The sequence below is a fragment of the Spea bombifrons genome, chromosome 4 (assembly GCF_027358695.1).
Source record: "Spea bombifrons isolate aSpeBom1 chromosome 4, aSpeBom1.2.pri, whole genome shotgun sequence".
Lineage (NCBI taxonomy): Eukaryota > Metazoa > Chordata > Amphibia > Anura > Pelobatidae > Spea > Spea bombifrons.
Window position 1 is genome coordinate 71,754,020 of NC_071090.1, and position 16,462 is coordinate 71,770,481.

At 37.7% G+C, this 16,462-nt stretch overlaps 1 protein-coding gene across 3 annotated transcripts; it reads left to right on the top strand.

The window, feature by feature from the left end:
* Window positions 1-1,134: 1,134 nt before the first annotated feature.
* ODF3B (outer dense fiber of sperm tails 3B) lies at window positions 1,135-15,539 on the top strand. 3 transcript variants are annotated; one of them, XM_053464445.1, is made up of 7 exons: window positions 1,135-1,278; window positions 9,232-9,392; window positions 9,841-10,044; window positions 13,620-13,721; window positions 14,528-14,649; window positions 14,739-14,879; window positions 15,187-15,539. In XM_053464445.1, exons 2-7 carry the CDS (start codon window positions 9,284-9,286, stop codon window positions 15,277-15,279), a joined length of 771 nt encoding a protein of 256 aa, XP_053320420.1. In that variant the 5' UTR covers window positions 1,135-1,278; window positions 9,232-9,283; the 3' UTR covers window positions 15,280-15,539. The 3 variants fall into 3 exon arrangements, with proteins under 3 accessions (XP_053320420.1, XP_053320421.1, XP_053320422.1); XM_053464446.1 differs by having other exon boundaries at window positions 1,243-1,323; XM_053464447.1 differs by lacking the exon at window positions 1,135-1,278 and adding an exon at window positions 1,297-1,430.
* The last annotated feature ends 923 nt before the right edge of the window (window positions 15,540-16,462 follow it).

The window sequence follows — 16,462 nt, forward strand, 5'->3', positions numbered from 1 at the left end:
CACAAAAATATAATAATAATAATAGAAAAGTAAATAAATGTTGTACATGGTAATTTACACATTTCGCACAATTATCTACAAGTATTTGAAGGAGAATAGAGTTTTTGGACTAAACCAGTAATTCAAATACCTTCTTACCCATTAAATATATTAAAAATACCCCATTAAGTAAAAATTTCGTTTAAAGAGAATGCCCATTCAGAGACTGGTGTTCATTTACAAAAGGTTTATTAAAATATAATAAGATATGCAATTATTTACGTTGTTACAATGAATGAGACTTTACTTCTATTCTCCACTAGGTGGTGTATAAGACTATTCACAGTAAGGCGCCAGTTTTTTTCATTTCTTTTTGATTTGGAAAATATTCTAGTAAAGATAATATGATTATATGAAGGTATTCCTTATTATTTTAATTATTATTATTATCCAGATTAGTAGAACAATTTGGCTGAACTTGTCACCACCAAATATTGGGAATGCCATAAAAAGGAAATATTCACCATGGAACTATTCTACAAATAGCTTGACCACTATAGATCCTTCAGAAGCAGGCAAGTTCTGTTGTCAGTTTGAACCGGGCAACGTGGCTGGTGGCCCAGGGCAAATGAAAGAGTCCAGACAAATGGTAAAACTTCAGCTTTAAGTACTTCCTTCTCAGTGGCAGCCAGTGAACTTTAGTATTCACCAAAGTTGATTGCTTTTCGATATCATCATGGGTTGTCCTGTGACATCATACTGTCAAAGTACCTTATGGTTTATGTGACAATGTACATCTATTAAAATCACTCATATGTCTCCCTATACACAAACGGTCAATTAGATTTGTTTTAACCTAAATGTATCTTACCAAATAATATACATGATTTTAACTGATGTCATTAAAATGGTTTACCTAGTGTCAGTCTTAAGTAAGCTTTCTATATATATACCGTATTTCTATATTTATATGACAGAGAAGTAGTTGTAGTATATAAATGTGGTTATAATAATGATAAGGGTAATGTATATATTTTATTGTAGCCCCTAGTGCTGGGCTTGTGCCCCTCACCCCTGAGCTCCGCGTCGTTGTCGTGGCAGCGGTTGCCCAAAGTTCTGTTTCCAGGTAACGATAAACAATAAGCAGGCTAAACTCTGTTCTCTAGAGCCGGTCCTTTAGTTTAGCGGCCAGTCCGCTGTGGGCACGGGTTGGGCCACTGCGGTCTCCTGGGAATTTTCGTTTTATTCGCTGATCTTCAAAGCCTGCCTTTTAAACCCGGACAAGTTCCTCTGACGCCGGTAGGTTTCAACGCATCTACACCCCTGACAGATCGCCGTGACTCCGTAAGTGCAACGCGTTCACAATTATTACACGCTATTTACAATGTGTGCGGTGCCATGCTGACAGATACACGAGGCGGTGTTTGAATAAAGTACTTTAACCAAATCCAGTCAGTATATCCAGAACCAGCATTGATTTTTTTCATCCCCGGCACGATTGACGTCTGCTGCCTCCCGTTGGCGTGTGGCGCCAGTGCTCTCTCAGAGTAAGTCGCAGGACCCCTTGCTGCAGAGCTCCATTTACTGATCACAGTGTGAACCCTGCTCCCTGATCACTGTGGGATCGGAAGGGAGAGGGAAAAATATTAATTCATTAAAATAATGATAATGTCCATTTTTTGTTTTAACTAAGAACTGGAAAATAGCCACAAGAAAAACTTTATAAAACTCCTTGTGATTTTAAAAATCACAGACCAGCAGCTCAGACCCATTTAGGTCCTTTTATCGTTTTATATTTTGATAGAAGCTTTATTTTGATATGTGAACAACTTGTAAATATTTTGTCACAAGAATTTCCATTACATAAGTTATGGTGGGTAAAAGGTGATCATTGTAAACCTTATTTGCATGTGCCTACCCAGAATCCCTTGTGGATGTGAAAGCACCATGAGATTTCTGAGGGAAAAAACAAGCCTTCTGGCTTGTCTGGTGTCTGTAGGTGAGTGTTTAATAATACTTCTACTGTCACAAGAATTTGAAACACTAATTTATTTGCGGAAAGACCTCCATGTTTCCAATGGGCACTGGTGGCTAGATATGTACATTGTGTGCAACCAGATCTGTTTATTTTTTTGTATTTGTTCACCATGGTTTTTAATTGTTGATGGGTATTTGCTCCATTTCAATGTCCATTTGATTCAGTTGCCTTATTATTAAGTCATCCATATCCTCTTCCCGCCAGCTTGATGTCAATGGGATAGAATTAGCTTTGTGGGCTTTGTGTGTAATTGTGGGTTTCCAAGTGTGTTTGTCCATGCACTAATACTTACTGTATACAATAGACTCTTACTATTGGTGATAAACAGTAGGATCTGTTGTGTAAACAAATCATTTTCAAATCAGTGACCAATGGCAACAGCTTGTCTAACAATTTGTAGCGCCATCATGAAGACACGTCCTTTATATACCAGACATATGGAACTAACTGCTTACCATCCTTGGAAACAACTCAGTCCTGTATATTTTATGCTGCATTAAAAGGAGAAATATGTAATTTTCCTGTTTGGGATTCGTGAAAGGAATAATGCTACCACACAATGTGGCAAAATGTTGGCATTAAGTCATTACAAGATTTGGCATTCACTGAACCATTACCGTGTTCAGATGGTAATGACAATAGTATGTCAAAAATATTAAAAAAAAATGAACTCGATGGGGGTGGAGTCATGACGTAGCACGCGCGCGTGCCGCGCTCGTGGCAACGGAGTCTAGGGTAGGAGAGGCCCAGCTGGTTTGCGGCGTACCGAGAGTCCCCTGCCGGATACACATAGGGTGCCGCTGCTCTGCTGTTGCGGCTTTTGCTGTTGCCGCCGCCGCCGCCGTCGCCGCCGTTGTCGTCCAGTGTGTGTGCCTGGATCGGGACTACGACCGGGACTACGACTGCGGTAGCTGTCGCGTCGCTGCGCTGCTGTGACTGTAGTGGCGGCCGCCGGAGTTGAGCTCGTCGGAGCTGTGAATGCCGGGACCGCTGGGATCCCCGGGCTGCGGTGATCCTGGCGTTTCTGGTCGCTGTGGCGGCTTCCATCGCCGTAAGCGTTACGGCTGCCGCCACTGAAGCTCTCTACGAGGCTGCTCCCACGGTGAGAGAGCGGTGAGTTGGGCTGCGACCTGGTTCAGTGCAGTGGGAGATCTGCATGCGGTAGTGGACGGCCGTGTGACCTGTGGAGCCTGTGGAGTCTGCGTCCTGATGTACCTGCTGATTGAGGCCTTGAAAGGGTGATTTTTAGACACTGGATACGGACATTTTGAATCGGAGATACTACTCAGCTAAGTGGATTTTCTCTTTTTTTTCTCTTTCTTCTTTTTCCTTTTTTGATGAATTTTTTCGTGGACGAAATTTGATATTTTTTTATGGACTATTATTAATTATGGGATGAAATTTGATATTCTCTTATGGATTGATTGTTATTTATTATACATGCCGAACATATATAAATTTTATATGCTACATATGATATATTAGCCAAATTGCATCTAGAGAAGGAATAGAGAAGAAGAAAAAGAGAGGGAAAGGAAAGGGGAAATAAAATAAGAAAAGAAAAGGAGGGAAAAAAGGAAAGAAAGAAGAAGGGAAAGAGGAAGGAAAGGAAAAAAAAAAAAAAAAAAAAAGAATAATAAAAAAAAGGGAAAAAAAAAAAAAAAAAAAAAATCTTTGATATGGCGGCAAAAAAGCCCTCTGAGAAATCCCTTAGAAGAGAGAAAAGGGATGAGAAAAAAGACAGACCTGAGAAAAGATTATCTTTTTTTTCACCACACTCCTCTAAACCCGAGAATGAAAGATCAGTATTGGAACAAACATTGAATACAAGTCTGGGGGAGGAAATATATCAAAAAACTAATTCAGCATCGGGAGGAGATTTAACCCCTATAATTCAAGAGCAACTTAAAATGGCGCTGGATGATCAGTTTGAGAAAATAAAATCAGAAATACAAATACAGATGCAGGGAATAAGAACTGACTTACTATCCGTTGCTACACGGGTGAAAAAAAATGAAGAGAAATTAGAACATTTAACTATACAGGATCTGTCGCATCAAGATAATATTACACAGAATACTACAAAAATAGAGGCTTTGGAATTGAAAATTGCAGATTTTGAAGACCGTGCAAGACGAATTAATTTGAGAATAAGAGGAAGATATATTAGATGTTTTATATTTATTTTTTTTTTTTTTTTTTTTTTTTTTATTTTTTTTTTTTTTTCACTGTTAAAACACGTTAAGTAATATATATGAGATATAAATTTTGGGCAAGAATATCCCTAGCTATTTGATAGGTAACTGGCACGAGATAATTAAAATAATTTGCACTTAATGCACTTTATGACACCTGAGATGTGAATTTTGGGCACGAGTATGCTCAGCTACTTAATAAGTAATTAGAGCGAGACAATTCAATAATGGAGACTTAATACACTTTTTGAGATTTATTAGATACTTGATTTATAGGCAACACTTAGTTTTTTTGAAAACTGCTTTGTTGTTAAATTTATTTATTTATTTTTTTTTTTTTTTTTTTTTTATGAAAAAATTTGATATTAATAGCATAAGCAACATATTGTGATATGAATTTTTTGACACGAATACTCCTAACTAAATTAATTTACATTTAATACACTTTATGATGTATATTATATATATTTCTTTTTTTTTTTTTTTTTTTTTTTTTTTCTTCTCCTTATTTTCTTAGGGATAATATGGGCATATATATACATATTTGATAATTTTATAACCTACACCTAGACTCCAATTGTCATCTGATTGATGGCATTAATTATCCGCACTATCAGAGGGGAGAATTTGTGCGGCTGTAGGCGAATACATCAGTGGATGTTACTCCTACAAATCTGTTTAATGTTTTTAATTGTTGTTTTGTTTTTTTGTGGATTCCAAGTTTATGTTATACGAAGGACATACAATGTGAGACTCATTGGGAGAATAAGTAAGATTGTTAAATTAATTAAAGATGATTAGGTTCGGCACGATAAATACCCAAGGCCTTAATTCGACCCAAAAAAAACATATAGTATTGCAAAGGTTATGGCAAGAAAAAATAAATATATTTTTCCTTCAGGAAACACATTGGCGCCTGGTGGATAATAATACCTTAAGAAATCAGAGATATCCGTATTCCATACAGGCATCAATAAAAACAAAGAAAAAAAGAGGAGTAGCCATATTATTTTCTAAAGAGCTGGATTTAAAATTTAAATACGTAGAAACTGATCCTGATGGCAGACATATTATTGCTATTGTTGAAATTAATAATATATTATTCACATTAGTAAATGTATATGCACCTAATACCTCTCCAGTTCGATACTTGTCTAATCTTTTAGGGAAAGTTCAGAAGGTAAAACAAGGTTTTCTAATATGGATGGGAGACTTCAATTGCATATTAGATTACTCTTTAGATAAAATGTCTTCAAAGAGAATTATTAAGGATCAAAATCTCCTCCTTCAAGCGCAGAGATTCCAAGCTTTGTTAAAAGCACACGCGTTACTTGATATTTGGAGAATAGCCCATCCTATAGAAAAAGACTTTACATGTTTTTCTAAAACACATAATTCATATTCGCGTATCGATTTAATTTTGGGAGAATGTAACTTAGCACTAAAAGCAAAAAATACTAAAATACATGAAACAACATGGTCTGACCATAATTTAGTTACTATGGATTTGGAAGAGAAGGGGGAAAAATTTAGAACAGATTGGAGATTGAATCATAAATTAATGGAAAAATCAGAAGACATTGAATATATAAAAAAAGTATCCCAGCTTTATTTTAAGGAAAATGATGTGGATAACATTTCAGCCCTAAATCTTTGGTGTGCATTCAAGGCAGTTATAAGGGGACATTTTATTAAATTGGGAGCATATGCAAAAAAAAAAGCGGGAGCTAAAATATCTGATTTATATATCACTCTTTTTCATCTTAATAAACTTAATAAACAGAATCCTGAAAAAAATAACGCCATGAGAATTAAAGAAATAAATGATAAAATTAACCATATATTACTAGAGAATACCAATAGAGCCTTGATGACGTTGAAATCAAAAAGATACTATAAAGGAAATAGGGCAGATAAAATGTTATCCAATCAATTAAAAAAGAAAAGGGAAGATAAGATGATTACTAGAATTGTACATAAAGGAAAAATTCTCCTAGCCCCTATTGAGATAGGTCAAGCTTTTAACGAATTTTATGAGGAGTTATATAATCTGCCCAATGAATCTACAGAATTAGACGTAAAAATTTTTTTTGCGGATAGAACACTTCCTAAACTCCCTAAATATGATTTGGATACTTTAAATGAAAAAATATCTTTAGATGAGGTCCATAAAGAAATACATAGATTGCGGGAAAAAAAATCCCCTGGACCAGATGGGTTCGATGCTACATTCTATAAAATATTTATCGAGGAGATTTCACCATGTCTAGTCCGAGCTTATAATGAAGGGATGGATAAGGGGGTGCTCCCTGAAGAGTTCTTGAGAGGCAATATTATGCCAATTCTTAAAGTAGGGAAGGAACCTGATAAGATAACCAGTTATAGACCCATATCTCTTTTAAATATAGATGCAAAAATATATGCAGGTATATTAGCTCAAAGACTAAACATGGTGTTACCGCAGCTGATCCATACAGACCAAGTTGGATTTATTAAGGGACGTTCTGCATCTAATCACATAAGAGCGTTATTGGGAATTTTGGAAGATAATATACAAACTGAAATTCCTCAGCTGACCCTATCATTAGATGCTGAGAAAGCCTTTGATAGGGTCAGCTGGGGATACCTAGCAGAAACATTAAAAGCATTTGGGATAAAAGGTAAGATTCACCAAGCGATAATGGCCCTTTATAAGAACCCGAGAGGCAGAGTAATTGGATCAGGAATTAAATCGGATTGGTTTTTGTTGTCTAATGGGACAAGACAAGGTTGTCCTCTTTCACCACTGCTCTACGTCCTATCCTTAGAACCTCTCGCAAGAGATATTAGAAGTAATCCTGGGATAGTGGGCTGTGGAGAGGGTGAAATACAAAAAATCAAACTTTACGCAGACGATATATTACTTACAATTAAAGATCCAGTGAATTCAGTGAATCAGATCATTAAGCAAATAGATCGATTTAGTTTTATTTCTAACTATAAACTAAATATAAACAAATCAATAGTGTTATCTTCCTATCTTAGTGAAATACAAAAGAAAGAAATTGAGAGAATTGGTTTCGGTTGTACAAATGATACTTTAGTTTATTTAGGTCTTAAAATTACAAATACTCCAAGTACATGGGTTGAAAAAAATTTACTCCCCATGATTAAAGAAATGAATTTATCCTTTAAAAAATGGCGAAACCTATTTATCTCTTGGTGGGGGAGGATAAATGTGGTGAAAGCATATATTTTACCCAAATTTATATATTTGTTTAGGATGATTCCACTAAATATACCTTACAGTTGGCTGGATCTAATTCAGGGCGCTATAAATAGATTTATTTGGGGAGGTAGGAAACCGAGACTAAATGCTAAATTGATTACAAAAAAGAAAGACCAAGGAGGATTAAGTGTTCCACTAATCCAAGAATATTCACAAGCAGCCCTGTTAATGCATGCTAGTATATCACAGAGAAAGGAATCTAGGCAGGAGGCTTGGTATAGAGGTGAGACTATAAAAATATATCCTGTTAAAGCGCTACAAACTCTGTTCTGGGTCCCCTACAAGAGAGCGATAGAATTAATTCCAACTATAAATAGCTTAGTTTTAAGACAACTGTATACGAATTGGATTTGGGTAAGAAGCAAGTTAGGGTTAAAAAATAAGATCATAATAGATTTACCGTTGGATATTATGGAAAATTTAATGGATAATATTAATTTAAAAACTTGGCTACAAGGAGGTCCTTATAGAATTAAAGATTTAATCAATGGCTCTAATGTGAAGCCCTTCTCTCAGCTTCAAATAGAACTTAATCTGCCAGAAGGTGAAGTATATAATTATTTAAGAGTTAAAAGTTTTTTACTAAAATCGATAAATTGGAATTTAAATGTAAAAGTACAAAAACTGTTAAGTGACCTAGTAGTAGGGGATTCACAAAAAAAATTGTTGTCAAAAGCACTAACTCTGATAACGCTACTTAAAAGGGAATGTATCCCCCCAGCAATTAAAAAATGGGAGAGAGAGTTAGATATCATAATTAAACCGGAAGAATGGAATAAATCATTATATGTATCGTATAAAAATATACACTGTTTGAACCTTAATGAGATGCAATATAAACTGATGAACCGGTGGTATTTAGTGCCTACAACATTGGCAAAAATCTCCCCCAATAATTTGGCGAATTGTTGGAGATGCGGGTATCATAAAGGAGATATGATCCATATTTGGTGGAGCTGTCCTTTGATAAATAGAATTTGGCAAGAATTATCTAACAAGCTTATTAAACTGTTTGGATCACATTGGGGACTAACACCAGAAAGAGTTTTATTACATCTAAATTTACCTAAAATATCTATTCAGGAATTGCAGTTCTTAATACATGTCTTAACAGCAGTCAAAATAATTATTTCTAGGAATTGGAGAACCTCTGATCCAATTAATTGGATAAAAATAAAAGTCCAAATTATGCATCAATGCTATATGGAAAAATTGCTTCTGTTATATGATAGAGGGAATAAAGCTGGGTCAGAAGCCTGGGAAAACTGGATAAAATTGCTGCAAGAAGGTAAAATGGATTAATAAAGAACTGCAATCCTTTAATTTCTTCTTCTGCAGTTATATTTCTGCAGATTGAAAGAAACAGAGCTTTAACAATATCCCAGTAGAGTCAATAACACATTGATATGAAGAAGTAGTATTGTCCTCGTATTTTTATTTATTTACTTCACTTTTTTGAAATACGTGGCAATTGAGGCTGTCAATTGGAATCCAAAACTGTATGTCTGTCTTAAATTATGTTATGTATTTATGTATCTGTTCAAATTTTGTTGATGTACTGATGTATTTATGCATTCACCTGTAAGTCTTTTTGTATTTTCATAATAAAAAAAAAAAAAAAAAAAAAATGAACTCACATGTGACTCAATCCATTTTTAGTTCATACGGATCATCAGTGATGATGTACACCTTGCGGCTGAAAGTTTTAGGAAATCACTTCAGCTGAGATGTCACTATATGTCTATTTACAGGTGCAGCTGTCTGATTAACCATATAAAGTCAGTCTGGTCACTGGTCCGCACCATGGTTAGCGAAGTGCAAATTGGAACATGGAAGCCTCACAGACCAAGAGGTCCTATAGCAGCTCTGTACAGCAGCCCGGGTCCTAAATATGGCCTGCCCGGGAATACAGGTAAATAAGGCATTTTTTATATATGTATATCTATCTATCTATCTATCTATCTATCTATCTATCTATCTATCTATCTATCTATCTATCTATCTATCTATCTATCTATCCTGTACATTTATATGGAAATAGTGTAATGGGGGTGCCTAGTTTCGCTCTGTTCATCTTCTTTAACCTTTCTCCAGTAGCTTTTTTAGTCTCTTGTAGGTGTCCTCTTCAATCTAGATTACGTGAGGGATTTGTGATGGGTTTTATCACAGATTTCTCTTTATGTAAGAGTTTGATGGGAAAGGAAGACACAGATTTATAACAGACAATGCAGTCCAATGCTTAATAGTTTCTATTTTTCAATCACTCTCTGTGATGGTGAAACGCAACTCCGTTAAGAACTCACATGAAAATAAAATATGTGATCCAAAATATATGACTTCCTGTTCCTTTTTTTCCAAAGGCTATACTAACCATGACCCCAGTAAGTTCCGGGCTCCAGCTTTCAGCTTTGGTACCCGTCGTTTTAAATACATGGATGACTGCTCTCCTGGCCCAGAGTATCTTGTACCGGCAAACATGACAGTTCGGGGAAAGGAAGGCACACCTGCATACTCCATCTATGGAAGACCTAAAGACTTCAGTATCTTCCAGACCCCTGGGCCAGGTATACAGGATTGAAATCCTTATGGGAAAGTGGGCCTGTTTTTGGTCCTTGGGGACTGACGTTTCTGTAAACAGAGATACTTATATCTGTGAGGGGTCCAAAAACCTTGATCTTCAAGTAGATCTGTCCTTTTTCCTGAATCCTTATGTTTTACGTTTCTATAATTAAACTAGCAAATGTTAACAATATATATATGGGGGTGTTTCCCAGGATGTCACTGACATTAATGGGAACAACCCCAATGTCAGCAGGAGCAACCACTGTCATCAGCGGGACAGTGGGCAGTCCTGGCGATGTCCCGCAAGGGTAGGCTCCAGGTAGCCAGAACCCAGAAGTTCCCAGGTATGTTTATTAATCAATGACAAATAATAGCTGATATGATAAAAAGGCAATACAAAAGTTAACTTGTCCACTAATTACAATTTTGGCTAGAAGCATAAATGGGCAACTGTCTTAACCCCTTCAGGACCGGGATTTTGATACTAACGTGTCGCTAAAGGACCAGAGCCGTTTTTGTGTTTTTGCCATGTCTTTCTTCAACTGTAATTTCTCTCTTATCAATTGGTGCACCCACACAAATCATATATTGTTTTTTTCAGCACAAGTAGGGCTTTCATTTGAAACCATATTAAGCTGGGTAGTACATTGTTTTGTTTGAAATAAACTGGAAAAAGTGGGGAAAAAATGAAAAAAAAAGCATTTTTTTACAGTTTTGTATACATACAAATTGTACACACATTGAACCAATGGGAAAAAATTATCCCAAATATATTCATTAAGTTGTCCTGATTTGGAAACCACCCAACATGGCCAGGATTTTTATCTATTTTGACCGGTATAGGGCAAATATTGCAAGGCATGCATTACGTTTTTGAAATGTAATTTTTTTCAAATTTGGCATGGTAGTCTAATAACTGCAATAGTCGTCACAGATACTGATTATCCCCCCAAAATTATATGTTTATGAACAGTAGATAAGTCAAGGTGTACAACTAGGGTCATTTTGACACTTTTCAAACAGGGATTTTATCGCCAATTGCTGCCAAATTTTGAGGTATTTTTATATTTTTTTGTTTTTTTTGCATATGTTGCAATGTTGCTTTAGATTTTATATTATATTTTGTATAGAATATGTGCAACTGCAGAAAAAAAACACCAAATTGTGTTCACCAACATCCCCCGGTTCCAACAAGGCCTCACATGCATGGTTCATGCATTTTTTGAGGAAGCTATGAGGGCAAAACTGGAACATGTGCATTTTAGTTTTCAAATTTGGAATTTTCAGAAATTGGTTTCCTGGGCCCATATCCCATTTGGGACATTTTGGAAGCCCCCCACTGTAAATTACCCCATAAAAGTATATATTTATGAACAGTAGATGAGTCAAAGTGTTCAACTAGGGTAGTTTTGACAGTTTTCAGCCAGCCATTTCTTCACTGATGTCTGCCAAACTTCACAGGGAAATTATTTTATTGCATTTTTAACGCATACATTTCAATGTTGCACTGAATTTCTTGCACAGCATAAGTGCAACAGTGGAAGAAAACACCACATTTTGTTCACCAACATCCCATGATTCCAACAAGGCCTCACATGTATGGTTCATGCATTTTTTGAGGAAGCTATGAGGGCAAAATTGGAACATGTGCATTTACATTTTTTTTAATATTTTTTTTTTATCAGATTACTTGTAAGTGACAGGTTTAGGCCGCTGACATCAATCAGGGAGACCGATCAATAATCAGCGACTTAAAATGTCACCGACAAGTGATCAGGTAATAATTATGATTTTTTTATTTATTAATAATTTGTGTTTTTTCATAATTAACCTAGATGACCCCTCTCTCTTTGTAGAGCAGGGTCATCCATGGGCTGCCATAATGATCCGATCACTCCTATTGGCCAGGAGCGATCGGATCAGCCCAGCATTTGACCTGGAAGCACCCTGGACTTTCAGGTCAGTGCTGTTATTTTTTTTTTATTATTATTTTTTATTTATTTTTTAATTTTTTTTATTTTTCTTTATTATTATTATTTTTTTAATTTTTTTTTAACTCTTTCAATGCTGATGCTCCATTGAAGCACAGCATTGACTGATATTTAGTCCCCACAAGCTTGTGGGGACTAATATTAACCCCTGCAATGCTGCGATGGGGGTCATACACAATCGCAGCATTGAAGGGGTTAATTGAGGAAGAGGGGGGGTAGGGGTTAACTGAGCAAGGGAGGGGGTGGGGGCTGGTCTCCACACTCATGTGGAGACCAAAGAACCCTGTCTCCCTGTCCCTGAAGCTGCCTCTGGCAGCTGGGACACAATCTCCAATAGACTGGAGATTGTAGGGGAGGAGTCTCTCTGATCAGTCCTACAGGACTGATCAGAGGACTTCTGGGGGGTCGTTTTTGCTGTTGCTGGTCTGCCTGGGCTTCCAGGCAGACCACCAGCAGCAGAGCCCCCTACAAAATGGCAATTAACCCCTTCAATGCCGCGATCGCGGCATTGAATGCCGCGATCGCGGCATTGAAGGGGTTAACGCTGCACTGACGCTCTCATGGAGCGATCAGGCAGCAGGGGGGTGTTGGATCAGGTCCCCACACTTGTGTGGGGACCCATTCAACACCCCCCCCATTCCCTGAAGCTGCCTGTGGCAGCTGAAACCGCGATTGCAGATTTTTCTGCAATCGCTGTTTCTGCCTACAAAATCACTCCGTGGGAGTGATCGTAGGCTTGGGGGCGGGTTTAGACAGGCTGTGCTGTCTGCCCAGGAGTCCTGGGCAGACGGCAGCAGCAGCGCCTCCACGATCACCGCGATTGTGGTGATGTGGGGGCGTTTTTTGGAGGAGACGTACCTGGTACGTCCCGGTCTACCGGTGACTGTTAACCAGGAAGTACCAGGTACGTCCCGGTACGGAAGGGGTTAAATAACTTTAACTTTTTAATTAACTTGCAGTAAGGCAGGGGGGTAATGAGCATTAATCTCAGCCTCTGCTAAGCTGTCACTGTCTCACACTCCCAACTCCCATCAGTCTGTAACTGCTTCTACGTCAGCTTACATAAATATCCAATGCTTGTCCCTTCCTTTGTAAATTCTGATTGGTCAGAGTAAAAAAAGTAAGGATAAACTCCCACCAGTTGTTGGACTCATCAATCACAGCCATAACCATCAATGAGACCACCTCATGTTTGGCTACTTGTATCATTGCCATGTACCCTCCTGTACACAGTCCCTCCCACCAAAACAGCTTGTAATGGTGCCAAAATCGTGTGTAATGGCAGCTACACGTGGCAACGAATGGATGAATCACAAAATTTTTTTGAAGTTTGGCAGTTTGTTTTCGTCAGTTTCGTCAGAGATCCTATTCGCTTTTGTTGATTCATACAAACGCAAGAAATTGGCAATTTTTCGTTAAAAATAAAGTTTGCATGAAAACAAATGCACAAGCCTAAGATATATACCTCCAGGTAATTAGGTAATGTTGAACTGACTGCCACACTGTTATACAGATTTCAGCTTCCATGATGTGAATATTATACTAAATGCCACCAAAATCTCAAACATAATGTTTTCCCTTTAAAGGTAGTTATGCTCCTGAGCGTGCTGGGAAATCCGCATTCCCCTCTCCTCCAAGGTATTCCCTGGGAGCAAGGACAAAGATGTTCAGCAATGATCAGACACCAGGTATATACATTCTCTTGAGTGCCAATCACATTAGGTGGTCATGCACACATAGCTGGAAACAGTAAGCATAATTCTTGGAGTCTTATTTTTTTAACTTATGTTTTGTGACATTTTGATGACACGGTGGGATACAATTGCCATATAGGAACCTTGGTTTGTTTTATACAGGTAATCATTTTATATATAGACCAATCATGTGACAATGGATTGTTAGATATCACAAGTTATAGGTCTTGCAAGATCAGAAATGTCAGGGGTTTGCTACAGGGACCTCTTGTCAAAGGAACCTAATTTAATTTTTGCCTGGGTAACTGAAACCAGAGACCAGAGGAGCAGTAGATATAACCTGTTTAGATTTCAATAACACCAGTTGACACTGTCATAAATAAATGAATGTAGTTATTTAAGTAATTCTTATTCTGGCAATATCAAATAATTTAACAGGCATGTGCAGGCTCAGGGGTGAGGCCAATAGCCCCCCAGGACAGTCCCAATTCTTCAAACAGGGACAGCCTGCTCACATAGGCCTAAATACGATATCAGGGTGTAAAGTGAGTGATTGTGTGTATTGGTGTGTGTTTGTTTGTGAGTTATTGTGGGGGAGGCATTGATAGTGTACATTAGGGCTCTTTTTGATCCTCACATCTGATAAAGAGGATCAGACAGTCCATCTGATCTCTTAAGATAAGGTTTACGCTAACCTTGCTTTAGATACGTATAGGTAAGGTTCATGAGAGTTTAAAAAAAAAAAAAAAAAAAAAAACTTTAACAAACTATGGTATATTTAAACCATATCTCTGCTCTAGGTCCAGCGGCATATAAGCTCCCCTCTGTCATTGGGACACATGTAGTTAATAGATCATCTGCCCCAAACTACTCCATGACTGGTAGAAGCAAGATTGGGAGCTTCCACGAAGACCTGCAGAAAGTGAGTGAATCTTTATTTTATTATCTGTCAATATTACTGAATAGTTAATTAGATTTTTTTATAAATATCAATTTATTCTGTGTTTTTAGACACCTGGTCCAGGAGCCTATCGTGTTGTGGATCCAACATTATATAAGTACAAGCCTCCTCAATACAGCATGACTGCCAGAAACTCCATGCCTGGGGACGCAACGCAAAAACCAGGGCCAGGAGCCTACAAACCCGAGAAGGTAAGAGAAGGGATAATGCAGGGGAGTACCAACCAGAGAGGCCAGAAAATAGCAATAGCTAGCACTCTCAAAAAATAGTTGGATGCTAGTGGTCCAAAAGATGGTGAGCATATACTTACTTTACTTACAGTAGAAGTATGACCTGATTATTAAATGTTATAACAATGTGGCCTGCCTAAAATAAGACAATGCACTGAATATTGATTTTTTTTGCAGCAGAAAAACACTAGATGGGCTGACTGGTTCAAATTCTAAGTTTGTTGTAATCCAAATCACTATTGGCTAAACTATACTGTGTTTTCCTTAGGTGGTCATGACTCGGTCTCAAGCTCCTAGTTTCTCGTTTGGAATCCGCCACTCACCATATGTTGCACCATTGATTGTGGATGTGGCGGACTAGCCAAGAAAGCAAGATACAATGGACCCGAACAGCTCTCACCCTGATCGCATCATCACAGGCATGGCCATATCATATAGGAAAACTAAGCAGCTGCTTAAGGTCACTGAACTGGTCTTATGTTAGCAAGTAAGAGCATTTCACCTAGGGTGCTAGAAAGGCTAAGGATGGCCCTGCATCCATTGTTTTCAGCTTGATGGGCAAAGGTGTAGTTTAGATTTAATTTCGAATGCACTGATGAAATAAATTTGATATTAACCCAGCATCTGTTTCCAGCGTATGTCATGGTTTTGTTCTTGGCAACACCAAAGCTCTGCTGTTTATTATCTGTTGGAAAAGTCTGTTCTGGCCCCTGGTTTGGTTACCACTTTAGAGTTTGTTCTCTTCAATTTAGGAAATCCTTGTTTAATCACATATATTACTAACTCTTAAGAAAAAGGGATTCAACCAGTTCCTGTGTTAAATCAATGAGATGAACCATTTCACATCGGTTCACTATAAGTGCCTGTATAGTCCGCACATCACCAGGGTTGTTGTTATAACCAGAGCAGAAATTTCATAAACAGACCTGTTGCAAAGGTCGAACCCTATGACAGTGCCAGGTTTAGTGTCGCTAAGCTCTTCAGTACAACCCATTCCACTGTGTTTGCCCATGGAGATGGCTGCCTATGTGGTTGATTTTATACATCTGCACGCAATAGGTGTGGCTGAAACACCTAAACTCAATAATTGGGAGTGGAGTTACATACATTTGGTAACGTAATGTACCTCTGCCCAGTTCACAAATCTTTCACCCCACTCGCTCTGATTACGGTAACAAGATGCAAGGCTGCCTTCAGGGGGTGCACCCCAGTACTAGTGTACAAGGCTCAGTCGAGCTGGGGGGATGGCCTCCTGCTTGGCTACATGGATGTGCTGAAATGGGCTACCCAACAAAGGTAGACAATGGGGAGAAGGCAAGTTATTGGAGGGGGGGGACATCTATTTTTCTTTTGTTCTCTGACTTTGCATTTTGTTAAAAATATTAACTGTTACTTTACAGCATTTGTTCACACCTGCCTAAAACTTTTGTACAGTACTATATATAAACTATATGACCAAATTATAGAGTTCAGATGTTTCAGCACATCCCTTGCTAACAAGCCCACACATAAGCCTATCTCTATAGACAAACATTGGCAGTAGA